General features: G+C 57.3%; 3 protein-coding genes across 5 annotated transcripts; 1 reads left to right on the top strand and 2 right to left on the bottom strand.

Annotated features, from left to right (window-relative positions):
• Positions 1-2: 2 nt before the first annotated feature.
• FSD1 (fibronectin type III and SPRY domain containing 1) lies at positions 3-10,836 on the bottom strand. 2 transcript variants are annotated; one of them, XM_082735391.1, is made up of 13 exons: positions 10,655-10,836; positions 9,572-9,667; positions 9,218-9,349; positions 8,311-8,412; positions 7,403-7,425; positions 7,086-7,207; positions 6,590-6,799; positions 3,239-3,337; positions 2,273-2,432; positions 1,853-1,932; positions 629-880; positions 447-535; positions 33-338 (listed from the first exon to the last, which is right to left on the bottom strand). In XM_082735391.1, exons 1-13 carry the CDS (start codon positions 10,667-10,669, stop codon positions 228-230), a joined length of 1,491 nt encoding a protein of 496 aa, XP_082591517.1. In that variant the 5' UTR covers positions 10,670-10,836; the 3' UTR covers positions 33-227. The 2 variants fall into 2 exon arrangements, with proteins under 2 accessions (XP_082591518.1, XP_082591517.1); XM_082735392.1 differs by lacking the exon at positions 447-535 and having other exon boundaries at positions 3-338.
• A 2,201-nt stretch (positions 10,837-13,037) lies between these two features.
• On the top strand, positions 13,038-18,842 carry TMIGD2 (transmembrane and immunoglobulin domain containing 2). Its single transcript, XM_082735461.1, has 5 exons — positions 13,038-13,152; positions 14,670-15,020; positions 17,923-17,955; positions 18,034-18,135; positions 18,530-18,842. Exons 1-5 carry the CDS (start codon positions 13,056-13,058, stop codon positions 18,535-18,537), a joined length of 591 nt encoding a protein of 196 aa, XP_082591587.1. The 5' UTR covers positions 13,038-13,055; the 3' UTR covers positions 18,538-18,842.
• A 724-nt stretch (positions 18,843-19,566) lies between these two features.
• SHD (Src homology 2 domain containing transforming protein D) lies at positions 19,567-25,464 on the bottom strand. 2 transcript variants are annotated; one of them, XM_082735421.1, is made up of 6 exons: positions 25,112-25,464; positions 23,736-23,841; positions 23,468-23,656; positions 22,363-22,486; positions 21,054-21,173; positions 19,567-19,966 (listed from the first exon to the last, which is right to left on the bottom strand). In XM_082735421.1, exons 1-6 carry the CDS (start codon positions 25,379-25,381, stop codon positions 19,780-19,782), a joined length of 996 nt encoding a protein of 331 aa, XP_082591547.1. In that variant the 5' UTR covers positions 25,382-25,464; the 3' UTR covers positions 19,567-19,779. The 2 variants fall into 2 exon arrangements, with proteins under 2 accessions (XP_082591547.1, XP_082591546.1); XM_082735420.1 differs by having other exon boundaries at positions 25,085-25,464.
• Between the last annotated feature and the right edge of the window lie 1,189 nt (positions 25,465-26,653).

Raw genomic sequence — 26,653 nt, forward strand, 5'->3', positions numbered from 1 at the left:
GTGCCAGCCAGCCCCAAAGAACCATCAGCAAGGCCTGGCCAGTGATTGACTTTTATTAGGAGGTGAGGTAGGGACGAGGGCCCGCCCTGGTGCCCCCTCCCCCCCATCAGGAGTTAAGGCTCCAAGCAGCAAGTGAGACGAGGGTGGCGGTTGCAACAACCAAGGCCTGGGCGGCTGGGCAAGGGGCTTCCCCAAACTCAGCCGGGCTGGGCGGGCGCTCCCGTGGCCTAGGTGAGGCTGGTGTTGGAGCTGCTGGTGGCACTGCCCCGCTTCTGCAAGCAGCGCACAGAGCTGGGGACCTGTAGGCCTGTGGTCACCTGGAAGCTGCCGCACCACACCTGGGGACCGGGGACCCGGGACCGGTGAGCCGCAGGGGCAGGCTCAGGCGCCGCAGAGCCGGCCCCGGCCCCCCCCGCCCCCCCCCCAAGCCGCTGAACCGTTCTCACTGTGAAAGCGGGCAGCAGGGGCTGTGTGAACTTGGCCTTGAAGGTGTGCAGCAGCTGTTTGGTTCGGGCGTTGTAGAAGGACAGGAGGCCTGGGGTGGAGGGAGAGCGACGGGGTTGGGGTGGGGGCGCAGGGAGAGGGGCTCGCGGCCGGGGGCGGGCGGGGAGAGGGGGCTCGGGGTCACCTTGGTGGAAGTCGCAGTGCACACCCAGGCAGTCGGGCACGGGGGGCTCCAGCACCTTGGCCTTGTTGGCGTGCTTGGCGGTGAAGCTGACCTGCAGCCAGTTGTTGACGTGGAGGCACCAGGACGCAGCTGTCTTGCCCAGCTGCTCGAAGCGGCCCAGGCTGCGGTATGCCACCCCCACGCCGAACGCCTTGCTGTCCGGCTCATAGCGCACCTCCCAGTAATGCTCCCCACCGTCGATCAGCGTGTCCCCTGGTGGGGGGGCGGTGGGCAGCGGGGGCCGGTGGAGTCGGGTACCAGAGGCCCTTCCACAAAGGGGTGGTCACCCAGGTACTCCCCAGGCCCCAGCGCTTCCCTCCAGATACTCCTCAGTTCCTAGCTATTCCTCCTGGGGAGTCTCCAGGCTGCATCCACTCCCTCTAGATAGTCAGAAAGCCCAGATACTCTCCAAGCCTCAACTAATCCTTTCAGATTCTCTGCAGACCCAAGCTACTCCTTTCAGATGCTTTCAGAAACTTCCTCCAGTTCCTCCTCATGTTCAGCTACTCCTCAGTCCTTCCAGCGACTAGATGATCCCCAGACCCTTGCTCCCGGCCAACTCCCCAGTACTTCCACAGGCCTCACGTCCTCCCGGAGTGCAAAGCTCCCTGGCACTCTGGGACACTTTCCTAACACTTTCCAGACTCCGCCCAGGCCCCCAGCTCCTGTCCATCTCCCAGCTCAGCTCCTCCACAGATGTGGGGCTTGTCCCTGCGTACGTTTCTTCCCCGGGCCTGCTCCTTCCCGACCTCAGCTACTCTCCCAACCACAACTAGGCGAGGCTTTCCCCTCTGAAGTCTCAGTCACCCCGCACACCGCCCCCCTCCGCCCCTTCCCCTGCTTCTTCCTCTAACCCCAGCTCTAGCCAAGAATGGCAACCATTCCTTCCAGCTACTTCACAGATCTCAGGCACTCCACAAACCCCAGGACCCACGCCCCCCACACCCCGGGCTGATCTCCAGGCCAGAGCCTACATAAGCTCTGCTCCCCACCCCCTCAAAGCCCACATCCCCCAATCCCCGCACTCCTCCAGCACCACAAGCAACACATTATTGGAACCATTTCCAGAAAGCTTTGGGGGTGGCTACCTCAGTTTCCCCACCCAAAGGGGTTCTCTCCCACGACCCACCATCAGGGCCCTGCCCAGAGTGTCCCTTCTGTCCTCCTGTCTCCGCCCCTCCTTACCCAGCACCGTGTAGGACTCGGCAGTGAAGCGGTCCCGACCCCCACGACCCGAAGGCATCCTCTTGGGGGATGGCACACCTCTGTGAGGGGCGGGGAGGGGAAGGCTCAGTTCGGGCCTCACTGCTCCCGAGGAGGGTTCCCTGGCCTGCCCAGCCACCATGGTCTTCTCAGTCCTCCACGGGGTTTGGTTCTCTCACCCTGGGTCCTGCATATCGTGCCCTTCCTCGTGGGGAAAGCCTTTCAGGTGTCAAAACCCAATTAAAAGCCTCTTCTCCCTTCATTTACTCTTGGGGCTCCCCTAGCTCCGTGTCCCTCCTTCCACCCCAGCCTCGACCATGCTGGACCTTGGGTGTCCGTGTCCAGCTCGCTGTCCTCTGTCCTCCAGCAGACACTTGGGGAGGGCAGGAGGGGGCAGGGTACCTGGCTGGGGAGTTGACGGGAGATGCCGTCCGCCCCTTGCCATCTTTCTCGCGAGCCTTGATGTCCTGGACCTTCCCGCCCATGGCGTCCCACTCCACGGAGAGGTCCTCCACGCGCAGGTTCTGGTGAGATGTGGACGCATCCAGGCGGAACATGAACGCTGGGGCCGGGCAGACGCGGGAGTCACAGAGATGGGGAAACCCGGAGAGACACAGAGAGACAGAGAGACAGACAGTGACCAAGACAGACCGTGACAGGGACAGAGAACAGAAAAAGACAACGGCGACAGAGACAAAGACAGAGAGAGGGTAACGGACGGACTCACGGGCAGACACACAGACAGGACAGGCAGCAAGACACCAAGACAGACAGATGGGGAAGCGCGGAAGGGGCAGAGAGCGCAGCCAGGGGAGGGAAGGCTGAGAGCGTGATGCCTAAAGTTCCCTTAGGTCTGAAGGTATTTCCAAATGGCTTGTGCTCTTTGCTTCTCTTGGGGATTAATCGCAGGAGAAGGGGCCGGGTCATACATAAGACAGTAGTTTAGGTGGACTGCAGAAGGACTGCCTATGAGGGCACGCAAAGGTGTTGCTGCAGGAAAGTAAGATCAGGTTTCACGACGGATATCCCACCCCCTTCTCTAAGAGCCCTTATCTTTTTTTTTCCTTTCTTTTCTTTTCTTTTTTTTTTTTTTTAAGAAGAGATAATGAGTGTGTGTGTTGAGGTGTGTGAGAGAGAGGGAAAGAGTATCAAAACCATACCGGCACAATGGGATCAACGCAAAAGCAAAAAACGATAGCGGGTACATAGTAGACACTTGGACTGAGGAATCTACTGTGGACTACGTGCTGAGCTTCCTGGCAGCCAGAGCAAAAAGGGCCACAGAACCCTGATTAGAAGATTATCACAACCTGGGGCCCTGGGGTGAGGGGCTATGGAATCACAGACAAGGTGGGGAGGGGCAGTCACCTGGTGTCTCCAGGGTCACTGGCTCAGAGAACTCGCCTGCCACGGCCTTATTACAGGCCTTCACACGAAAATTCATGTATTTCATGTCAAACTTGAGACCTAAGACAAAGAGAGAGATCTCAACGTTGTGTGTGCTTTGAGCAACTGGTTATAGGTCCATGTGGCCCCAGTAATCCCACCACTCCTCGATCTAAGGACCACGTTGCAAATGACATTTTATCCCTGAAAACCCCCCCTTGCCCTCATTCACCTGCATGGTTATGGGTGACTTGGCTCCGCCTCCAACCCAGACTGGCCAATCAGAATGCTCTAGGAAGCAGTAATAGCAATTGGCTCAGGAATAGCACATGACCCAAACTGGCCAATAAGAATTTTCCCTGGGGCGTTGGGCTGGTATTCTAGGGAGCAGAGTCACTGTCTTGTCCGGGGTGGCTGGAGGAGGCTCCTCTTGGGGAAATTTCTCAGTGCATTTGTAGGTCCCTTCAGAGTGCAGTCCCCAGATCCAACAAAGTGCAGGGAACAACGGTAAGCCAGTCATTTGCTGGAACCCCTGGATCTAGCCATGCCGGGTTAAAAATTTCCCCTACTTCTAGGATATGTCCCACACTCCCATCCACACTTTTTGTATTCATTTCTTCCAGTCTTAAAAAATAAAAAGCAACTACCTAGTTGTCTTTAGTTATGTTTCCCCTCACACTAAACCTCTTTCGAGAGCTCTCTTCATCCCTACCCCTCTCTGCTGCCTCGTCCCCTCTCCCTCCTCTGGCTTGGTCCGTCCCCACCTTGGTGGATCTCCAGGCGGACATTTCCTTCCGTCCTGGAACACTCTCTTTCCTTGGCAGCCAAGGCATTGTGTTGTCCTGGCTAGCTCCTCCATTTGTTCTCCCTAGGTCTCCTTTGTAGGCTCCTCCCTCCTTGACCCCCTTAAATGTCGGGGTGACTCAGTCTGGGGTCCTTACTCATCGCACTCTGCTCCCTGACCCCTCCTTGCCCTTCAGATACCATCCATCCACCACAACACCCACAGCCCAACCTGTAGCCCAAACCACATGTCCAGTTGCCTCCTGAGTGTTCCCCTTGGGATGCCCATTCTCTGGCCATCCCAAACAGCACTCAGCAACCCCTGCTATTAAACCTCCCATAGCTCCCCTTGCCCTCCAGGTAAAGACCCCGTTCCTCCTCTCACTTCTCTAGTTAGGTGGCAAACATAACTAGTTCTAGACACAAAGTCTCAGTGCTCTGGCCTCTGAGTCCTCGATCTGGTTGTCCTTCTGCTTGGAAGGCCGTTCTCCGGCCACACCCTGCTCTTTCTGCCACCGCCTCCCGGCGCCCGGGACTATCTCCCCCTTCTTGGATCCCCTTCTCTGAGAGTTCAGCGCTTGGCTCAACGACACCGTCTACTGCCCCTGCCCCCACCCCGAGCAAAGATTACTGACCAGAAGGCTCAGTTTTAGAAACCTGGAACCCATCTGACTATGGTTGGTCTGGGCTCACAGCGGACCTCGGTCTCCTATCTTGCAAACCGACCATCATATTCCCCGTCCTAAGCAGGGCTCACATGAGGATGGATGAACACAGGCATGTAAGTTACAAACACTAAACCAAAACCCTCTTGACTGTCCAAGCGATCGAGATGGCAGCTGGGGTTCATATAACCTCGTGGGTTAGTTAACTAGGTGAGTGTCTTCGTCTGTACCACTCAGGTCCACACGCTTTTTGATGAATTCAACTTCCCGCCCAGGGGAATTCACTCGCTAGGAATTTTGTAGACTGCAAGAGGGTATGGCGAGGGGGCGATGCATCAGGAAGCCTGTGATACAGCAGCCCTCCGCCTTGATTGTGCTGGCAGTTATGGGAATTTGCACACGGGAGAAAACCGCATAGGGGAGAGATGACACACGCACACATGGATGACGGCGACTATATCACCAGGGAAATGTGGATGGACACCGCAGAACGTGCTCGTGTGGGTTCCTCGGTTTTGACATTGAACTACGGTTACATGAACCGCTAGTAGGGGTGAAAACCAGGTTCTCCACACACTATTCAGCCTGAAAAAGGAAGGAAATCCTGATCTTCCCTACAACACAGATGACCCCTGGGCACACCGCGCTCCGTGAAATAAGCCAGACACGAAAGAACAAATCCTGTTGGATTCTGCTCACATGAGGTACTTAAAGTAGTAAAAATCATGGGGACAGGAGTAGATGGTGGGAGCCAGGGGCTGGAGAGTCAATGTTCCGTGGGGACAGAATTTCAGTTTTGCAAGATGGAAAGTGATGAAGAGGGGCGCCTGGGTGGCTCAGTGGGTTGAAGCCTCTGCCTTCGGCTCAGGTCATGATCCCGGGGTCCTGGGATCGAGCCCCGCATCAGGCTCTCTGAGCCTGCTTCCTCCTCTCTCTCTGCCTGCCTCTCTGCCTACTTGTGATCTCTGTCTCTCAAATAAATAAATAAAAATCTTTAAAAAAAAAAAAAAAAAAAAGTGATGAAGACAGTATGATGGCGTTACAACGTCATGCATGTACTTACTACTACCGAATTGGACCCTTAAAAAACAGTTAAGATGTAAATTTTACGTTATATGTATTTTGTCATAATAAAAAAATATATATATCGGAAAAAAGTGGCGTATGTTTATTTTGATTCCCACGCAAAGGACAGCCCCTCTTGCTGGCTGGTAGCTTTTCTTTCTTGCAATTAGCATGCTCATTATTAACCATGTATGCTAATTACAGATAAAGAACGGGCTGATTACAGCCCGAGAGCTATGGTGATAGTTATCTTGTCAGCAAGGCTCTCCCTGCCGCCGAGGATTTCCCTTGGCTCAGGACGGCTTCTGAAACTCATTAGAGGTCCCTGATTTTACCTTCTTCAGACCCTCCTCTCCAGCCTGGGGGATTCCCCCATGTGTTCTGCTCTCTTGCACCTGCCAAGGAAATCCCCAAACGCTGGCAGGATGCCAGCCCCAGGAGAAAAGGGATTTTCGCCGCTTCACTTCCTAACGCAAGGGCAGCCCCTGGTAGGCCACTGGCGCTCAGTTCGTGGAAATGAACAAATGCTGGGTCATAGCTGGGGAGGGAGGGGTTTGGAGAACGTCTTCTCCCTCTGGGCCTCAGTTCCCTCGTCTGTGAAATGCTGATGAGAAGCATGTCCGTTACACGTGGGTAAAACCTTTGACAAGCCCTCCGAGAACAGTGCGGGGCGAGCATCAATATCGGTTTCATTATAATTTCATTGTAATTACAACAGAGGCTCCCATTTGAAAGCGGAAAAGGGATCCTGGAATTCCTGAGCCACTCCGGGATGGGGGTGTGTGTGGCGGTGTCAGCCGCAGCCCGGAGCTGCCCTTACCGGTCAGGGTGTACTCCGTCTGCCGGATGCCCTCGATGACCATCCAGGGCTGCTCCTCCTTGAGGCGGGGCGGGCCCTCGAAGTTGGTCCGCCGGTATTCCAGCACGTAGTGGTCAATCTTGCTGTCCTCGTCCGGCATGCGCCACACCAATGTCACACAGTTGTCTGCCACCAGGGACTCGGCCAGGTCAATCACAGGAGCGCTGGGCACTGTCCAGGACAGAGGGAAGGCGGGATGGTGGAGGGGGCGGGGAGGCTTTCGGTCAGTGTAGGGGTGTGGCCTTCATGGGACTCCACCCCCTAGTGGGTGGGACTTTTCAGGGCTCAGCCACTGAGGGCGGGCTTCCTTGTGGCTCCACCCACAGGGGCAAGGGATCCTCAGGGCTCCACCCCCAGGGCCAGTGCCTCCAAGGTTCCAATCCCAGGCTTACTCCCGCCTTTCTCAGGGTACCACCTTTGCCCCGAAAGCCAGGCCCCGCGAAAGTTCCCTTCTCACCAGGCAGGAACTTGAGTGCCTGCAGCATCCTCCGCTCCTGCGCGAAGTCCACCATGAGGTGACTCATGTTGTCGCTGACCTTGGCCTTCAATGACAGCCGGAAGGCAGGGGCCATTGTCACCCTGCGGGGAAGAAGGTGGAGGCAGCCTGCTGGCAGGCATCTCAAGGGGGTCCAGGCCCGGTTCTCGGAAGTGTGTGGGAGACCCACTCCCCTTGTTCTGGTCCAGTGCTCTGGGCCCAGAGACCCTCACCTGGGCGTCCCCACCTTCACACCAGGGGCGGGGCACTAGGGTGGGAACCAGATCCCAGGATCTTACCCATCTTTGATTTGCTTGGCAGCCTAGAAAAAGCGACAGAATAAAATTCAAAGAGTTTACTTGAGTGAATCAGGAAGCTGATACACAGACAGGAAGACAGAGGCCCAGGGTGGCAGCCACTAGACAAAGTCCCCTATCACGGGGGTAGAAACACTTGGCCATGCCCCAAAGGGACGGGGGCAAAGACAGGCTCCTACCCCCACCCACCCCTCCGCAGTGCCTCGTGCCCATTTTATCCTGCTGGCCAACTTGGCAAATCACAACACAGGATGCCCAGTGAAATCTTCCTTTCTGATAAACAAAATGATTTTTTAGTGTAAATATGTCCCATTCATGTGCTAACACTGCATGGGACATATTATACTAAAAAACGATACATTGTTAGACGCCTGGGTGGCTCAGTTGGTGGATCTTCTGACTCTTGGTTTCCGCTCAGGTTATGATCTCAGGGTTGTGTCCAGCCCCACGATGGGCTCCACACTCAGTGTGGAGTCTGCTGGTCCCTCTCCCCCTCCGGTCCTCCCCCTGCCCTCTCTCCCTCTCTAAATAAATAAATAAAATCTTTTTTAAAAATTTGATAAATTTGAATTTCAGATGCACAATAAATTTTTTAGTATCAATATGTTTCACGCAATGTCTGGAAATACTTACACTCAACGTTTGCATGGGATCTGCTTACACTAAATGAATTATTCCTTGTTAAATCTAGATTTCAGATCAACCACAAATCATCTTTTGGCATAAGGATGCCCCATGGTCTCCTTGGGACATACGTACACTAAATGTTGTAGGGGTCATACTTACACTTAAAAAAAAATCACTTGGGGTTGATCTGAAATGAAAAAATGTAACCGGGTATCCTGTATTTGAGGGCACATCCCTACCAGTCCGGCTCCTGAGGGGCCCACCTGAGGGAAGTCGTTGCTGTCCGCGGCCTGCAGGGTCTGGTTGGCAGTCTCCAGAAGCTCCTCTGAGCTCTCCAGGGCCCGAGTGCAGGCGGCCAGCTGGTTCTGGGAGTGGCATATCACGGAGGGAAGAGACACCTCACTGCATGGCATCAAACCCTTTGGGGCTCCCCAATGCCTTTGGGATTCAGAGACCCTGGCCTTTCTCCAGCTCCAGGTGGGGGAAGGGTGGGGGGGAAGAGAAATGCGGCATCCCTCCTGGTAGCACTCCAGAATCACCTGGGGATCCCTTCCTTTAACTGGGAATCTCTCTTTTTAAAACTCACATGTCCGGGCCACACCTGAGCCCTGGGGCCCCCAGTTCTCCTGGGATTGAGGATCTGATGTTAGGAAGTTGTCCAGGACGTTCTGAGGCAGCCCCAGTGCCTGGGTCTAGAGTCCAAGACCCCCGGAGCTGTGGGGTTGTGGCCGGGGGAGGGGGGCAGCATTTTGCAAGAGGGGATGTTGCCAGATCTGGGGGACCCATGGGAAGGGCTGAGAAATTGGAGGTGCTGGGTGAGGCCTGGAGAGAGGGAACAGCCAGACATGGGGGTGGGGCTCTGGTGACAGAGAAGCAGTGGGGGCAGGAGGTGGGAGAAACAGAGATCAAAGGGAGCAGGTGTGGGCGGGGACTGATGGGTCAAGGCCAGGGAGGGGGCTGAGAAGAGACCAAGAAAAAGAGGCGGTGAGGCCAATACCCCTGGGCTGTCTGGTTCTGGACACCGGAGACCCTTGGGGGGTCTCTCCAAGACGCAGGGTGGGAAGACGAGCAGGTTTGGTGGCAGACACGGAAGCCATATGGGCTCTGCTGAGTCTGAGGGGTGCCGTGGGGAATCGGGCCTGGGCTGGGGTCTGGGGGGCCCCCACACACCTGCAGTTCATAGGCGCGGCTGGCGCGGTCCTGCTTTATCTTCATGAGCATGCCCTCCTTCAGCTCCTCCAGGAGGGAAAAGAGGGACTGGAACTCGGCCTCCAGGTCCTCCTGCACCTTGGTGGAGTTTGCCTTAGAGAGACGTTGCGGGGGTCAGCCGGCCCAGAGGTGGCCAAAGCCCATGCTCGGATGGGGAAACTGAGGCCTGGATACCGAAGCCAGGCCACGTGGGACGGGGGCAACAGCAGGAACAGGCCAACTCCTCCGGCTGCCTCCCCCCACCCTCCCTTCCACCCTCCTGGCCAAGAGGTCCTCACTTCCTTCCATCCCTCCCCCTACAGGCGTCAGCCTCACCTCCACGTTCAGCAGCATCTGCTTGAGGGAGTAGATGAAGCTCTGAATCTCTTCATTCTTCACAGCCAGGGTAGTAATGATCTTCCGCAGGGCCTCCTGCCGCCACGGGAAGCACGCACACAGGCAGGGCTGGTAAGACCCCCTCGGCCAGGCCGGGCTCCCCCACCAGGGGCTCCCCACCCTGCCTTCCTGGGGTCCAGGAGATGCGGGAGCCACTGTGCCGGTGAGCTCAGGCACCCGCCACGAGGCAGACCCTGGCAAAGCTCTGGCCGCGTGTTCCCTCCCCTAGCAGATGGGCACTGCAAGCAAGCCCGTTTTACAGCGCAGGAAACTGAGGCTCCAAAGGAGCCTCTGGGGAAGGGGCAGACCCTGGCCCTGAGCCAGCTCCGTCTCCGCACAAAGCCTTCAACCTCGTACCTATCCGAGGGCGGGGCATGGGGTGAGGGGCTCCGTGGGGAAAGAAAACCCCAGAGCAAAATCATGCCTGTAGAAAATGGGCTAACCTGGGGAAGGCGATACCTGGGGAACGGGGGTTAGCAAGAAGGAAAGAGGAACCTGGAGAACGGGGTGCCTGAGAGCCCAGGTAACCGGGCAGGGGGAGAACGAGTTCTGGGTGAGGGGACGCCTGGAGAGAAGGAAGCCGCGTGGGAGGATCCTGCTGGGGCCTGGAGCCCTGTCCCAGGCCTCGGAGGGGTCGCATTCCTGGGGATGCAGGGTCGGTGAGACCACCAGTGCTGAGCTAGAGGGGTGTTCACCCGGGCGGGGCGGGGCAGAGCCCGGACACCTGGTCCGCAGTCCGGATGGAAGGCGTGGGGGAGGGGTCAAGGCTGGGGCCGGGATTCTGGGCGCCGGTGCCGGGCATGGAAGGGATCCCGTCTGGATCCCGGCCAAGATGAGGAGAGGTCGGGGTGACGGCTGGGGGGGGGGGTGCTGCGTCCCGAATTAGGGGGCTAGATCCGGGCGGGGGTGGGGCCTCCGCCGCAAAGCAGCTGCGGGGGTTGGGGGGGCGCTGCGGCATCACCTGGTCCCCTCCCCCTTGTACACCCCCACCGGGGGCCCCGCCCCGCCCCGCCCCGGTCCTACCCTCTGGTCCTCCATGGCTTCAGCCCAGGTCGTCCCCGGCCCGGCCCGCGGGCCCCTCTCGCTCTTCTAGTCCTCAAGCTGCCTTTGCCGCGACCACGAGCCAATGGCCCGCCGAGCCCTGCCCGCCGCCGCCGCCGCCGCCGCCGCGCCCCCCGTCAGCGCTCCATCACTGGCCGCAGTGCGCACGCGCGACCCCCGCGGCAGGCTGGGAAACGTAGTCCCGCGCTGTGCTCCCTGAGAGCCGGGACCCCCAGAGCCTGGGGCCTGCCAGGCGGCTTTGGTAGTGATGACTGAGCTGCGGAGAGCCGGGAGCTGGGAAGCAGGTTGCCTGCGTTCGACCGCCGGCCCTGCTGTGTGACCTCAAGCCCATCCCCAGTCCTCCTGATGCCCAAGCCTACCCACTCTTGCCCCCGTGCCATTTCGCGCCCGCTCCTCTAACCCGAACTCCATACACGCTCCCCACCGCCTCACCCACCGGACCCCTTGCATGAGCTCACACGCCTTGCATTCTCTCCTAGCATTTACATTTTCCCGGAGCAGATGTTCAGCCTCCAATGACTTCTTTCTCTCCCCAAGGCACAACTGAACTCCTGTACATCCCACAAAGCCCCAGGCTCTCATATCTCCTCCAGAAGCTTCTCTGTCTGACCAGAAGCCACAGGTCTCTGAATGTCTGTGTCGGGCTGGGTCTTCCCTTGTCAGCCTGGGGTCAGATCTTTCCAGGATCGCCAGCATTGCCTCTCTGCAAACCGTGGCGGAAGGATGGAGTTTGAGAGGAAAGTCAGCTGGCGGGAAGAGGTGGCCTGGGCCGGGGAGGCTGGGAAGCTCTGTGTGTCTGCTGGGGCTGTGTGGGCAGAGTGTCAGGGCAGACAGAGGTCATCCTGTGGTTGGTAGGAACAACACTGTCCCAGAGCACATGGGCCCTCTTCTTTTTGGGTGAGAAAAGAGGTCATCACGTGATTGCGGTGACACACTGAGGCCTGAAGTCACCTCCTCCCAGCCGCTGGTGAACTGATGGAGGGTTGGCGGAAATTCCAGGGCCTATGAGCCCCCTCAACTGGGCCCCCAAACTCCTCTGCAATCTGTGGGGACAGGGGAAGCCCCCATACCTGTTGTGGGACCTGAAGCCATCAGTGCGAATCTACTCTGAACCTTAAAGGAGGACGCTTTGGGGACCAAATACTGGAAGCCAGGATTCTGATCTTCAGTCCAAGCTCAGGACTCCGCTCCCCGCTCCCGGTCCCCACACCTGCATTCCCTAAACTCCCGATGTGCATCCCATTCCCAGCTCAGGTGTGTTTATTTATTTTTTATTTTTTAAAGGAGTTTTATTTGGGGCACCTGGGTGGCTCAGTGGGTTAAGCCGCTGCCTTCGGCTCAGGTCATGATCCCAGGGTCCTGGGATCGAGCCCCGCATCAGGCTCTCTGCTCAGCGGGGAGCCTGCTTCCTCCTCTCTCTCTGCCTGCCTCTCTGCCTGCTTGTCATCCCTCTCTGTCAAATAAATAAATAAATAATCTTAAAAGAGTTTTATTTATTGGGGCGCCTGGGTGGCTCAGCAGGTAAGCGTCTGCCTTCGGCTCAGGTCATGATCCCAGGGTGCTGGGGATCGAGCCCCACATCGGGCTCTCTGCTTGGCGGGGAGCCTGCTTCCCCCCCCTCTCTCTGCCTGCCTCTCTGCCTACTTGTGATCTCTCTGTGTCAAATAAAGAAATAACCTTTTTAAAGTTTTTTTTTTTTTTAAGATTTATTTATTTATTTATTTATTTGACAGAGAGAGATTACAAGTAGGCAGAGAGGCAGGCAGAGAGAGAGAGGAGGAAGCAGGCTCCCCGCTGAGCAGAGAGCCCGATGCGGGACTCGATCCCAGGACCCTGAGATCATGACCTGAGCCGAAGGCAGTGGCTTAACCCACTGAGCCACCCAGGCGCCCCAGAAATAACCTTTTTAAAAAAAAGGTTTTATTTATTTATTTGACAGACAGAGAGAGATAGCACAAGCAGAGGGAACAGCAGGCAGGGGGAGAGGGAGAAGCAGGGAGCCTGATGCGGGGCTCGATCCCAGCACCTGGGATCATGACCTGACGGGACGGCAGCCGCTTAACTGACCGAGCCACTCGGGGACCCTCAGGTGTGTTTGAATAGCATCTCCCAGAAAGATTTTCTCTCACTGGAATGCATTATCCCATTTATGTACACATACTGCCTTTCAGATTAAAAAAAAAAAAAAAAAGCAAAAATGAAAAATCTTTAGGGAAACCCAGGCACCTGAGGAGAGGAAGTGGGGCTCTAAGCAGGTTTAGTTAGTAGACCTCTGGCCTGGGTGTCACATCTGCATCCGTGACGGGGGTGGAGCTTGTGGCAGGAAGTCTGTCACTTAGGATTGGGGGGGGGGGGTAGGGAGATGGGGTGGGGTAGGACGCCAGCCAGGAGAGGGGTGCCTGGTGGGCCAGGAATGGAGTCCCTGGGCACAGCGCTGGTCCTCCTGGTGCAGTTCTGGGGTGAGTACTTGCCCCCCCGCCCGCCATAGTCCCTCCTGTTGCCCATCATCTCAGCAGCCTGCCCCCTGGTTCTGAGCCCCTGGAAACGAAACTGTGCTTTGCTGAACAGGGCCTGCTTCTCTCTGATACTCAGAAGCTTGCGAGGGTTGAAGGTCGTAGCAGGATACTCGGAGCGGGTCCGTAGAGTAGAACTCACACCAGCACCTCCACGCCAGGCTTGCGTGAGCTGGCGCCGCTGGCGTCTTTCTTCCCCTCCACGGCATTCCCTTTCTCACGTTTGGGCGGCCTGCTCGATTTTCTTTGCTTGCCTGCTTGCTTCCTTCCTTCCTTTTTTTTTTTTTTTTAAATATTTTATTTATTTATTTATTTGACAGAGAGCACGACGAGCGGAGTGGCAGGCAGAGGGAGAGGGAGAAGCAGGCTTTCTGCTGAGCAGGGAGCCCGATGCAAGGCTCCATCTCAGGACCTTAGGATCATGACCTGAGCCGAAGGCAGAGGCTTAAGTGACTGAGCCACCCACGCGCCCTGTCTTCCTTCCTTCTCTCTTTCTCTCTCTGTCTCTGTCTCTCTCTTTCCTTTTTTTTCTTCTGACACACCAAGCTCAATCCCACCTCTGGGCCCTCGCGCCTGCTGTTCCCTCCGCCTGGATCTCACCTCTCCAGAATCAGGAGAGATCGCATCTCAGATGCCAGCATCTTGAGCCAAACGCACCCCTTCTGGGGGCTCCAACAGACACCTCAGACATCTCAGACATCTCAGAGGGCCCAGAGCAAACTTTTCTTCTACTCCAGCCCTGGTCTTCTGTCAGGGTCCTCCATATTGGCCCAAAGCCACTGCCATTCACATGGTCCCTGAGGCTGAAACCTTGGGAATCTGCTACTGACCGTCTTTCCCTCTCGCAATCCATTCTGCTGTTGATTGCTTTTTTCCAGGGTTCAGTCTTCCTACGCTCCTGGCCCTCATCCCCCAGCCACCCTGCCCCCCACCCCCACCCCACAGTCTGTTCTTACCGTAGCGGTCAGGGTGATCTTTTTTGAAACTTAAATCGGGGGCCGGCTGGCTGGCTCAGTTGGTTGAGTGTCCGACTCCTGATCTCAGCTCTGGACATGATCTCAGGGTCATGGGATCCTGACATGGGGATCTGAGTTCAGTGTGTGTGCGTGCAGGGGTGTCTGCTCGAAATTTTCCCTCCCCCTACTCTTCCCCCTGCTTGCATGCTCTCTTTCTCTCTGTCTCTCTCAAATAAATAAAGCATCGGGCTCCCTGCTCAGCGGGGAGACTGCTTCTCCCTCTGCCTCTACTGCTCCCTCTGCTTGTGCTCTTCACGCTCTCTGCCAAAGAAATAGATAAAATCTTTAAAAAGAAGAAGAAGAAGAAGGAGAGGACTTTGAGGCTCAGATCATGTAGCGTCAGCACTGTGGGCTGGGCTCAGGAGGGGGGTAAGTCACACACACACACACACACACACACACACGCACGCAACAGCCTTACTCTCTTGTATCCCCTCGTCCTGCAAGGAGCCACAGGCCTGAGAGTGCAGCAGGAGCCCGAGTGGCTGCGGGCGACTCCAGGCAGCCGGGTGACCTTGGCCTGCCAAGTGCTCCAGTCCCAAGTCTGGGAGCGGCTCCGCGTTGGGTGGGTCAAGGACAGCGTGCCCCTGTGTGAGCCGCACATCACCAACGGCAGCCTCAGCCTGGAGGCCTGTGGGCCCCGGGGACAACTTTCCTGGACGCCACCTGGCAATCTCACCCTGCGGCTGGACCACGTGAGCCCCAACGACAGCGGGGACTACGTGTGCTCGGTGGCCGTGGAGATTCCCAACCTGAACCGGAAGCAGGGCAACGGCACGCAGCTCCTGGTGGAGAAAGGTATGGGGGCCCCTGGAGGGAAGAAGCGGTGTTCAGGCTCTAGACTCTCCAAGTCCTAGTAACATAAACTCTAAATTCTTCCAACGGGATTCTTAGAGATTCTTAAGAGATCCTACAAAGTCAAGAACATCCAATTCTAGACTCACAGAACCAAACACATGCTGAAACTTATAATTCGAGACCAGGACTCAGCAAACATTCTGGAAAGGGCCACAGAGTACCTACTTCCTGCTCTGGGTCCTGTGTTTGACCCCACTCTGCCGATACAGTATGAAAGCCGCCCTAGACCGAACGGCCCGAATGGGTGGGGCTAGGTTTCAATAAAACTTTATTTAAAAAAAAAAAAAACAAACAAGCAGTGGGCCTCATTGGGTCCACAGGCTGTAGTTTGCTGAGCCTTCTTCCTGAACATCCTCTTGCACCACCACCTTGCTCAAGGAACCAGATTTCCTGCCTCCCACATCCCTTTCCCCCAACCAAGCCCACGCCCATTATCCTATCTTTTAGCAGCATAGACGTATTTCGCTGGCTTTGCGTGCTGCTTAAGGGAAATCACAGAGGGCATTCTTTTTTTGTGTCTGGCTTCCTTCATTCAACATTGACTTCTCCCCTCTCAGCCAGAAGGTTCGTCCATCCCGGTCATGCAGCAACGGAATGTTCTTTTTTTTTTTTTTTTTTTTAATATTTTGTTTATTTATTTGACAGACAGAGATCACAAGCAGGCAGAGAGGCAGGCAGAGAGAGAGGAGGAAGCAGGCTCCCCACCGAGCAGAGAGCCTGATGCGGGACTTGATCCCAGGACCCTGGGATCAGACCTGAGCTGAAGGCAGAGGCTTTAACCCACTGAGCCACCCAGGTGCCCCTGGAATGTTCTTTATCTTTGCTGTAGACCCACCCCCGTCCGTCCTCCAATCCAATTTCCCGTGATGGGCATTTGCACAGCTCCCAGTTGTTGGCAATTACGAATAAGGACGCTGTGAGCAGTTTTCAGCTGGTCATTGGCCAGTCTATGTACACATTTCTGTTGTGTGCCTCAGACTATTCTAGAACCTCTAACCATAAGATAGAATCGTGCAGATTTTGAATCCCAGCGGTGTAAAATTCTAGGCTCTTAAAACTACAACATTCTCAATGGGGAATCTTGCTCCTCAGGAGGCAAGAATTGGTTCTTGGGGAGCAATGAAAATTTTGCTTTTTTCTGTATAATGTATAGATGTATGGACTGTACAAAAAGAGAGTCACACTATGTCTGTGGTACTAAAATGTCACGGGGAAACAAACTACGATTTTAAAAGTCTTTTGGGAGGAGGCGATAATGAAAAAAGGTTGAGAAACACTGACATAAATGAATAGAAGATTCTAGAGTCTTAGAATTGCAGAATCTTGAATATTTTCAGTAGGTTTTTAGACTGTTTCAGTTTCAGAGTGTGTAAGGACAGATAGTTCTGAGGTTCCTCAATGCATGAGACAGGACAGAGTGCCTCCCCGGTTCCTGGCCCAAAGAGGGGCCCATTGCTCTCTGGTTGGCAGTACCCTCCCACCGCCTGCCTCTAGGGCGGTGCGCCATGGTCGTCCTGCCTGCCCCCACCTTCCAGTAATGAGAGCACCAGTTAGCCGTTAGCAGAATCTGGTAGTGGAGGCACTAGGCTGTGCATTGTGGACATCTGCAGGGATGCGGGCAGGCGTGTGTCCAGCTCCACGCAGCTGGCTCTCCCCTCCCTCTGCCAACAGCTGCTTGGTAGTCCCCAGGGACCAATGCCAACTTTATTTTCTTTTTAAGATTTTATTTATTTATTCATGAGAGAGAGAGGCAGAAGCAGAGCAAGAAGCAAGCTCCCTGCCCAACGCAGGGGCTAGATCCCAGGACCCCAGGATCACAATCTGAGCTGAAGGCAGATGTTTAACCCACAGACTGAGCCATCCAGGCGCCCTGCCCCCCACCAACACCAACTTTAAAACATTCAAGATGAAGAGGTCAGGGCACTGGGCCTCATCTTAGGCACACCAGGAACCTTTGGCAGGAGTTTTTGTCAACTACACAGACCTGGAAACATGTCCCCACTCTGCTGTTCATTTGCTGTGTGACCTTGGGCAAGTAACTTGGCCCCTCTGTGCCTGTTTCCTTAGCTATGAGTTAGGTGGATTTGAAGTAATTATGTGAAGTAATTACACCGTTTATTACCGGGTCTGGAACATGATAAGTCCTCAGTAAACCTAAGTGACTATTTATGTCTCTTATCCTGGTTATTCAGCAAGACTCAAAAGTTCAGGACTGTATAGCTTTTTCCTTCTATCTTTTCTTTTCTTTTCCTTTCTTTCTTTTTCCTAAAGCAGGAAAGGAAAGGGGAGCTGAGGTGAGCAACACCCCTGTTCAAAGCAGGATGTTGTTGCTGCCTGGGTGTGGGACCCCAGGGAAGTGACTCAGGTGGAGACTCGGTTTCCTTGTACGAAAAATGGGCTGGACAGCAGAGCTGAGCTAAAAACAACAACAACAAAACAAAAAAACAAAAACAAAACAAAACAAAAACCAGGAGCCCTAAAGATGGTGGATCCCATGAGCAGGATCGGGTAGCTCCCGGTGGGAAGGATGGGGCTTATGGGGACCACAGGGCTTGTGATGGGAATGGTGGAACCTCTTATGGGGGTGATAGGGTTCGTGCAAGGATGGTGGAGCTCAGGATGAAAAACATCCGTTCGGCGATTGTTCCACAAGGACCGAGCAAGGCAGAAATGGGCCGACTCGCTCATAGAAGAGGAAACAGGTCCAGGGGACACCTGCTCGAACTCAGGCAACATGGCAGGGGCGGAATCCTGACGTCCCTTGTGGGGTGGGGGGCTCTGACCCAGAAGGGTGGAGGCTGGACTCGAAGGTGCCCCCGAGACACAGGCTTCTTCCCTGCAGATGGCGGGTCGTACCAGACCTCCACCGACGCAGGTGAGCCCGCGCCCCGCCGCCCGCCCCGCCGCCCGCGCCCCGCCCCCCGTCAGACCGTCCCGAACTCCCCCTCCCCAGGACTCCCGGTGGCGCCGCTGGTGGCAGGGGGCGTGGCCGTGGCCGCCATCGCGCTGAGCGCCTGGGTGTGGGGCCGCTGTCGCAGCCGGCGCGAGGACTCAGGTGAGCGCTCAGGGGGCGGGGCGGGCGGCCGACGGGTTCCGCAGCCGCCCTGCCCCCGCGTGGCGGAGGCGGGAACTGCAGCGGCTTGACCGGGAGGGAGGCCGGGTGGGGCTGCGCGGGGCGGGCGGGAGGAGGGGAATAAATGGAGGAATGCTCGCGTTCGGCAGAAGCAGAGGTAGGCTGGGGAAAGCCAGGCTGCCTCATGGCCTTTTCCCCTCAGCGTGTGTCCTCCCTCCCTCCCACCCTTGCAGCGCATCATCTCTACGGGAACGTCCTCTACCAGCCCCGGGGGGCCCCAAAGAAAACTAAGGCGGGGCGTGCGGAGGGGACGGTGCTGGCCATCCCCAGGGAGGACCAGAAGAGTCAGAGCTTCTATCCCATCTCTTTCCCCCAGCCTCCTAGCCCCCAGCAGCGCCTGGCCCAGAAGACTTGCCCCAGCCCCAGGTCGAGTCTCCCTGGATCTACTGCCCGCGTCTCCCCTGACGCGCGCCCCTCGGGGCAGCAGAGGCCAGGAGGGCTCCTTGAAGTGGGAAGACGACTGGAAACCCCAGAAAAGACCCCCTTCCACCAACGGCCACGTGAAAATGTGACTGATTTCCCAAAGAGTCAGGGAGTCCGACAGCCCAGCCCAAGACCCCCTCCTCATTACTGTAACGCTGGTCCCCTCCCTCACCCCCGAAGCAATCAATAAAGGCTTATAAAGGAAAGCCAGATTTTGTGATGTTGGGGGTGTTAAAGATGTCTGAGGGGTCGTCTGGGGCTTCCGGAGCCCCAGGATGGCTGTGGGGGGGTCCACTCTGGCGAGGGGGCTCTGTAATGACTGGCCAGCTCCCTCCTCTTATCTTTGGAGTGTCATGTCCAATTAGCAGAGAAGCGATGCCCCCAACTTCCACACAGCGCCTTGAGCTGGAAGCACCCCCCCCTCCCTGGGTCAGTGTGGAGATGAAGGGTGACAGGAGACATCGGGGCTCCCTAGAATTTATCACACACACACACACACCCAGTCTCCTGCCCGACTGTCACCTTGATGTGACACCAGCTGGGATCAGCTCCCCTCCCCCACTTCTGCTGTTTCCATGGGGACAGATGTCCTTTCCGCAGCAGCATCAGGCCACGGCTGTCTGCCTGGGTGTGAGGGAGGGGCCGGGTGGGGGCAGGGCTGGCCTGAGAGCCTCCCCCCTCGGTTTCTCCATCTTTGTATCTGTCTGTATCAGCTGTCCGGGTTTTCCTCTGACATAATATGCTCTCTCCCTGCCTCCCCTGGGCTCTGTTACTTGTGATCCCCCACACCGGCCCCCATGAGTAATTCAGGCTTCACTCCCAAGTCATCTCCCAAGTGGAGCTGGGGATGACCTTCCCTTCTAAGGGTCTAAGGGTCACTCACCCTCTCCTCTCCCTGGGGCTGAGACCCCCGCCTCCCAGAAAGGACACTTGAAACACACAATAACTTATTTATTTTCCAGGCCAGAGAAGTGCTTGGCGACACAATTCTGGACCTTAGCACCTAAGAGAGGAGGGCCAAGAAGGCAGCGCTGAGGAAGACCCAGGGCCTGGAGGGGCGGCGAGTCTCTGGAAAGACCTCTAGTGCTCGCAGCCAGTGATTCTCGGCCCGCCGGGTGCAGGCAGGGGCTGAAGGTGCTGGGGTCAGGGGTTCTGCGTGACCACTGGGTACAGCAGGGCAAGGTGCTCGGCGCCCTGCACAGGCAGCGGCCGGGAGCTGTAATGCAGGACCAGCTCTGGCACGCTGGCGAAGGGGCCGCTGTGCTGACCCAGGACGAACTGGTTCTCTCGGGTCCGCGCGAACTTCAGGTGCAGGAAGCTCTGGCTGCTCCTGGGGGACAGGCGTCACAGAGCGCCTTGATCACGCCCAACCTGCTCACGCTCTCCAACCCTAGAGACCCACCACCCTCGTGATCCCCAGAAGCTGGCAGCTGGAGTTCCCAAATATTTCTGCTCAATGGCCACTTGGGGGCCAAGCTCTGGGCTTGTTCCCCATTGTTCCCCACTGGCAGGGATGCCTTGCCGGCCTATGTGCTCTTAAGGGCACTGGAGGTCCTACCTGGTGGCGGCTCCTCCCCTGAGGTCAGGCTACACTTTCCCCCCAACCCTTCTGAGCGCTACTCTTCCTGGGCTTCCCAAGAGTTAGACCCCCAGTCTGGAGCCTCTTTCCTTTCTTGCATCTCTGGTGAGTGGAATGACTTTGAACCTGGGAATGATCTTATCAGGACTAAAATGAATGAAACACATCCTGTTGCTGGGGCACTAGTCTCAGTTCTGTGTGCCTGTGCACACGTGAGTGTGTGTTTCATTTCCTTGTGGCGGTATTACCATGAAGCAGGTGCTATTTATATCTTCATTTGTAGCCGAGAAAAGCAAGGCCCAGAAAGGCTGAGTCCTTTAGCTAAGGCAACACAGCTGTAAAGTGGCAGCGGCAGGATTTAAAGCGATTCTCCAAGTCCTCTTCAATCATGCCCTTTCAGGAATCTCACACTCAGATTCCTAGTCGAATTCTGGGGCTTTTTATAATCATCCACACTTGGAATCTTAGGCAGAGAAGCTTGTAGAATCAGGATCTCAAACTCAAATGCCTGCAGTGCCACTAGGAGATTCTGGCCCCGAGAGACACAAGAGGGTATGCTTCAATTTTTGGGCTGGTGGAGTTTAAAGGAAATATCTAGTTTCCCACCTCGCTCACATCCTAGATCTACTGGATGGCTTGCACTCCACCTTCTTGCATACCCCCAGTGACAGGGTGCTTACTCTCAGTTGGAAACAGGCCTGTGGCCTCTCTAGAAGCCCCGCCCACTGGCTGCTGGTGCCACCCTCTGCTCCCACCAAAAAACCAGAAAGCCAAAGCCCGAAAGCCAGAGGCAGGGAATCCTGTGAGCCTTGGTCCCTTCAGGGGGCTGGGGGCTCACCTGAGGGACAGGGAGCAGTCCTGGGGACTGGTCTCGCTGAGCCGCACGAGGTAGCTGCCTGCCTTGCAGAGAGACAAGAGGTTCTCGGCATCTGCCCGGCTCAGTGGGCCGTGAAACCACCTAGGGGGCGGGGGCAGATGTCTCATAAAGGGCGATGCCCCTGCAAACACGCCCCTGGGAGCTGGTGCAGGCACAGCCTTTTCCAGGACTTGTGAGCTCCAGGCAAACAAGTGAGAACAATGCCCCTGTGCTTCTCCAGCAGAGCCCGGTTTTCAGGCGGACTCGGTTTTCCCTGCCGGGCAGCTGAGCCCAGGTCCACATGGAGCTGCTCCCTCCGGTTCTAAAGATCCACCTGACCTGGATCTTTACAGCCTCCCTGAGCTGGGTCCCCAGGGTCCTGTTTCCCCTTCCTTAGTCCTTCAAGTTGAACCACTTGCTGCATCTGGCCTTCTGGAGATTCCCCACACCCTGTATCCCCACCCACCTGCCCACCTGTACCATCGTTCACTTAATATTGGACTGAATGTGCTCAGAGAGAGGTTAGCGGTTGTAACAAGGGCTCAAGACAGAGGAGCGCCACACAGACTTCGTGGGGTTTGTATTGAAAGAAAATGGAACAGCGAAGAAACGCCTCCCCCTGCACCTCCGTGTTCATCAGTCAGTTCTGTCTGGCCCACTTAAGGGGTTTGGGAATAACTGTGACGACACACCGTGGCGTCTTTGGAACTGGAGGGCTTTAAAGGAAATGCCTAGTTCCCCACCTCACTGGGCTGGGCTCAGCGGGCTTTTGGGGGTGCTCCTGGAGGAGCTGCTGGGCTGGAGAGCCACGGAGAAGGCCCAGCCCCTCCCAGCTAGTGCACTGCACCCAGCCCAAAGTTGGGACCCCCCCCAGACCCTGCTCCTCTTAGTTCCATCCCAAGATCTCCTGGGGGGGAGGGTGATTTCCGTCTCTTTAACCTTGGGCTCAGGAGCTCTGTTTGAGCTGTGTATCATCTTGGGGGTTTGAGCCCTAAGTTCAGAGAGGTTAAGGGACTTGCCCAAAGCTACCCAGCCAAGAGATGCAGAGCAGAGATCTGAACCCAGACTCCGATGCCAGAGGAATGAGACGCCACGTGATTCTGCTTTGTACCTAAGCTAAGTGTCTGACGCACGGCAGGCTCCGGCACCCAGTGAGGGTTACTCGAAGACAGGGATGAGGGGGATGAATGAGTCGTACTTCCCCCGGCCCCCAGGTCCGAGGAGTCTGCAGGCTGGTATGGGGTGGGGAGGGATTCAACCCGGCTCCTCCAACGTCAGCTTCCCCACTCACGGCTGTTTCTCCAGGGGTAGGGCCGGGTCCACGCGCTCTGCGGGCTGGGGGCTCCTGGATGGGGGTCTCCGGAGGTCTTTGGCTGAACCTGCGGTCCTTTCCCACTCGGGACTGTCAAACTGCACTGGAGGGTTAGAGAGGAAAGGGTTAAGTCCAACCCACCCGGGAGGGGCGGGACCGGGGTAAGCCAATGCACTCTCAGTGGGAAGGCGGTGCCAACTTGGGCAACCTATCAGAATCCAAGGAAGGAGGGGCTGGGTTTAAGGACTGGGCAGGATTGGTCCAGGAGCAGCCAATCAGCCTTCAAAAGAAGGGGGTGTGGTCACTTCTAAGTGTGGTGGCTGGCGAGGGAGGGCAGGGCAGATGCACGAGGGACAAACCCTGGCGGGGACGGAGGCAGGGCGAGAGATGCATTAGAGGGGCTGGTCGTTCTGCAGATTCTGCACATTCTGGCCAAGTCCTAGAGCTAGACACCCCCCACCCCCCAAGGGAGGCCAGGTCCGGTGAGGCACTGAGCCCCAGTCTCCCTCCCAGTCATACTGGGTTCGCACAAGTTATTTCATTTCTTAAAGCTGACCGTATTGTTACCCTTTGACAAAAGAGGAAACCGAGGCCACAGACTTGTCCCGTGCTTCCCCAACTCGGGACTTGACCCCAAGCCCGCCTAGTGATAGTTACTAAGAAATGCTACCCTGTTCCCCAGCAGCGCCCGTGGAAACACTTGCTGGCGGCCAGCGTGTTCTGTAGCTGCTACAGCGATCCCCATTTGATGGGGGGTTGGGGACCGATACTGAAAGATAAAGCACTTTGCCCAAGCAAGTGACACAAATCCAGGCCTCCCCTGACCCCAAGCCTATCCCTGCACTACAGTGAGCCCCACGGGTGCTCTGAGGGAGTTTCTGTTCTCGAGGAAGGTACAAGTTCTCCAAGGAAGAGGGCTGTGCCATTATCAGCCATTCACACTTTAGTGGGAATGAAGAAACTGCCCTGGTGGCAGGTGATTGGGGGTCTATTTTGTACGCTGACTCAGAGGATAGACCAGAGCAGGAAATGGACGTGGATATTCAGGGCCTGGGGAGGGCCCAGGCCTGGGTTGGAGGGGCACCTGCAAACGCCTTGGAGATGTGATCTTTCTTCCACTCCCAGGGCTGGTCATACTCATCCGCTGGCCGCTCGTCTTCTTGAGGCAGCCGGCTCTGGCGAGGTCTCCTTCCAGAAAGGGCTCCATCTCCTGGCTCTTGGTCTTGCTCCTCATAGGGAGTGTCGTACAGCTGCACCCCCTTGCATGGCAGTTCTGGGGGAGCCGAGAGCACTGGTCAGCTCCCACACTCACCGGGGACCCCGTCCCCCTCTCCCAAGCTGCACTCACTCACCGCTCACAGCCCGCTGGGCGTCATAGGGCTCCATGTAGCCATCCTCTGAAGGTGGCGGGGGAGGCTGGGCGTCAAAGGGGTCTGAGTACTCCGTGTCGAGCTCCAGCTGGAGAGAGAAGTAGAGAAGTAAGGGAGTGAGTGGCAAGGGCTACAGGGGAACCAAGCCCAGCCCTAGACACCAGCTCTGGGGTGACGGTGCACCTCTGGTTGGCTGACTTTTCCCCTCCACGAAGCTCATTGTCTCTGGGCTAGGGAGTCCTCTGTCCCACGCACCAGGTTTGCATTCAGATGCCAGCTTCCCATTTCTCCTCCTGCCACACCGCCCCAACTCCCTCCTTCAGTAATTTTAATGTAGGGACACCTGGGTGGCTCAGGTGGTTAGGCGTCTGCCTTTGGCTCAGGTCATGATCCTGGGATCCTGGCTCCTGGCTCCTGGGATCTTGCCCTGCTCGATGGGGACTCCCTGCTCAGTGGGGCCGCTTCTCCCTCCCCATCTCTCCCCTGCAACCCACTTGTGCGCGTGTGCTCTGTCTCCAATAAAATAAATAGAATCTTAAAAAAATAATAATTTTAATGTCTATCAGCTGTGAGCCATGTTCTAAATACTTCACATGTGTTTCCTTATAATCGCAACATCCAGTAAGTACATTAGCCCCATTTTACAGATCGGGAAACCAAGCCACTGAGAGGGTAAGTGACTTGCTCAGGGTCACACAGCTGGTAAATAAGAGGCAGGGTTTCATCCCAGGTGGCCTGCTTCCCTAAGTCCCTGCCTCTTCCTTCCTTCCTCTGGGCTCTAATTTACTGCCTGACACAGTCTGTGCGACCTTCCTCAAATCATCTGTCTGTCTCCACCCTGAGGATTTGGGGTCGACTCCCTGATTCTCTAGGAAAAATACTGGAAAAGCATAGGCACTGGAGGCAGATCTGGGTCAAGTTTTAAGGAACTAGGGCCATTGACCTTGGGCCGCTTGCTTCTCTTCAGTGAGCCTTGGTTTCCCCTTCTGTGAAATGGGAGTAGTTGCAGAGGAGGGGCACAGTGTTGGGGACTCCAGGGCTCACCAGGGCAGGACTCACTCAGATCTATTTGGGGAAGCTGAGGGAAGGGGACTAGGGAGTGGGGAGCAGGGAGCAGGAGGACAGGGGGGCAAAGCAGTGCCAGAGAGATAGCAGGACAACCAATGCTGACCCCTGGAAAGGGACCAAAATCAGATTCCGCTAAGGAGGTGGGGGGTTGGGGGGCCCCAGCCTGCCCCACAAAACAAGGTCCCCCAAATCTAGGAAACCCAGCGTGGCCTTCCCCACCCAGTCTCCTGGGGCCACCCAGCATCTGGGACTTAGCGACGAACCTCTTCCCCGGGGCTGCCCAGCAAGACCTTGGCTCTGGCCATGTCGGCGGCCTCCACCTTGATGAGCCGGTGCTTGGGAGAGTCGTACTTCGCGTCTCCGAGACCCTTGGGGTCCCCGGGGCCGGCGGGGTCGGGGTCCAGGCGGCTGTCTGAGTCTTCATAGGGGTCCTCGAAGTCCAGATTCTTCTGCTCGCGGTAGGCCCTCAGGATGTCGCTCTCGGTGTAGTCCGGGGCGGGCGGCTGCGGAGGGGGCCTCCGACCGCCGAAGCCCAGGTAGTCTCGCAGCCACCTGGCCATCTGTGCGTGTGTCGCGCCAGACCTGTCCACTCTCAGAGGGCGACCCTCATGCCCCCTTCCTGCACCCCTTTCTCCGCAGAGTCCCCAGGGAGAAGGGGGGCCAGGAGGAGGGGGAGGAGGAGGCGTAGGAGGCGGAAGGGAGGGGGAGGAAAAAGATCAGGTGTGTCCCTCGGCTGGGCTCGGAAGGCGCTAGAAAGGGGAGAAAGGAAGGAGACCGGGAAGGGTAAGAAGAGGAAGAAGCAGAGCAAAAGTCCACCTGAGCCCGGCTCCGCAAGGGCGGCGGGGGAAGGGGGCGCCCCGCAGGGCCCTGAGCGCCGAGCGCCGGGTGGTCGGGCCAGGGCGAGGGGCATCCGCGGAAGCGCGCGGAGTTTCCGCGGGAAGCGCAGTCCCAGTGCGCGGCTCGGCCGCCCGCCGCCTCCGGGAAGCTCCGGGATTCCCTTCTGCGGCCGGGAGTCGGGGAAAGCGCCGCCCGCGGGCGCCCCCAGCCCGGCTCAGCACCGACGCCTGGGTCCTCAGCGCCGCGGGCGGTCTCCCTCGGGGCGCGGGCGCCGCGCGCAAAGTTGGGCCGCGGGGAGGGTGACCTCCGCGCGGCGCATCCTTTGTTGCGCTCCTCTTCGCTCCGGGGGGAGCCCGGGTCCCGCAGCCCCCGGCCCGGCCGCCTCGATCCGGCCCCAGCCACCGGCACAAAGGGAAATAAAACCTCCTCCAATCCCCCTTCACGCTTTCGGAGAGACTTTCCCCGCCGCGGCCGGGAGGTGGGACTTTGGGGAGGGGGCGCGCAGGCGGCCGCCCCAGCCCCTATCGGCCCCCGGCCGCGTCCCGGGCAGCGACGTCAAGGCTTCCCCGCCTCCCCCTCCGCGGCTTCCCCCGCCCCCTCCGCTCCCCCTGCGCCCCCCTCGGAGGTGACTGAGACCTTCAGCTGTTCTGGGAAGGGAGGGGAGCCTCTGCCCGCCGAGGGAAGGGGGTGCGGGGCGGGAGTCGCGGGGCCGAGGCCGCGGCAGCTGGACACTGACCCGGAGGACCGCGGCCGGCAGGAGCGAGCGAGGAGAGCGGGAGGTGGGAACCGACAGGGCTGACCTTGCTCAGGGGAGCGAGAGGTGCAGAGGCGGGGAGCTTCGGGGAGCAGCGGGGAGAGGGAGGCGAGGTGGAAATTGGCCGGGAAATGGGGGTCTGGATGTGACCGCAAGAGGGGGTAAAACTGACCAGCAGAGGGGGTGAGAGCGACCACTGTTGAGGGTTGAAATTGAACCAGTATCTGGCGGCGCAACTGAC

Source organism: Mustela nivalis (assembly GCF_964662115.1).
Source record: "Mustela nivalis genome assembly, chromosome: 1".
Lineage (NCBI taxonomy): Eukaryota > Metazoa > Chordata > Mammalia > Carnivora > Mustelidae > Mustela > Mustela nivalis.

Bases quoted from the DNA above. Each gene is read 5' to 3' on its own strand.
- TMIGD2 (XM_082735461.1), top strand. From the start codon at position 13,056: ATGGGGTGGGGTAGGACGCCAGCCAGGAGAGGGGTGCCTGGTGGGCCA. The intron at 13,153-14,669 runs GTGAGTACTTGC...TCGTCCTGCAAG, and splicing joins CCTCCTGGTGCAGTTCTGGG to GAGCCACAGGCCTGAGAGTG. The intron at 15,021-17,922 runs GTATGGGGGCCC...TCTTCCCTGCAG, and splicing joins GCAGCTCCTGGTGGAGAAAG to ATGGCGGGTCGTACCAGACC.
- SHD (XM_082735420.1), bottom strand. From the start codon at position 25,381: ATGGCCAGGTGGCTGCGAGACTACCTGGGCTTCGGCGGTCGGAGGCCC. The intron at 23,657-23,735 runs GTGAGTGAGTGC...CGGCTCCCCCAG, and splicing joins CGCCCAGCGGGCTGTGAGCG to AACTGCCATGCAAGGGGGTG. The intron at 22,487-23,467 runs GTGCCCCTCCAA...CTAACCCTCCAG, and splicing joins CATCTCCAAGGCGTTTGCAG to TGCAGTTTGACAGTCCCGAG.
- FSD1 (XM_082735392.1), bottom strand. The intron at 8,413-9,217 runs GTGTGTGGGGGC...TGCCACTCCCAG, and splicing joins GCCGCGCCTATGAACTGCAG to AACCAGCTGGCCGCCTGCAC. The intron at 7,208-7,402 runs GTAAGATCCTGG...TCTTCCCCGCAG, and splicing joins GCCAAGCAAATCAAAGATGG to GGTGACAATGGCCCCTGCCT.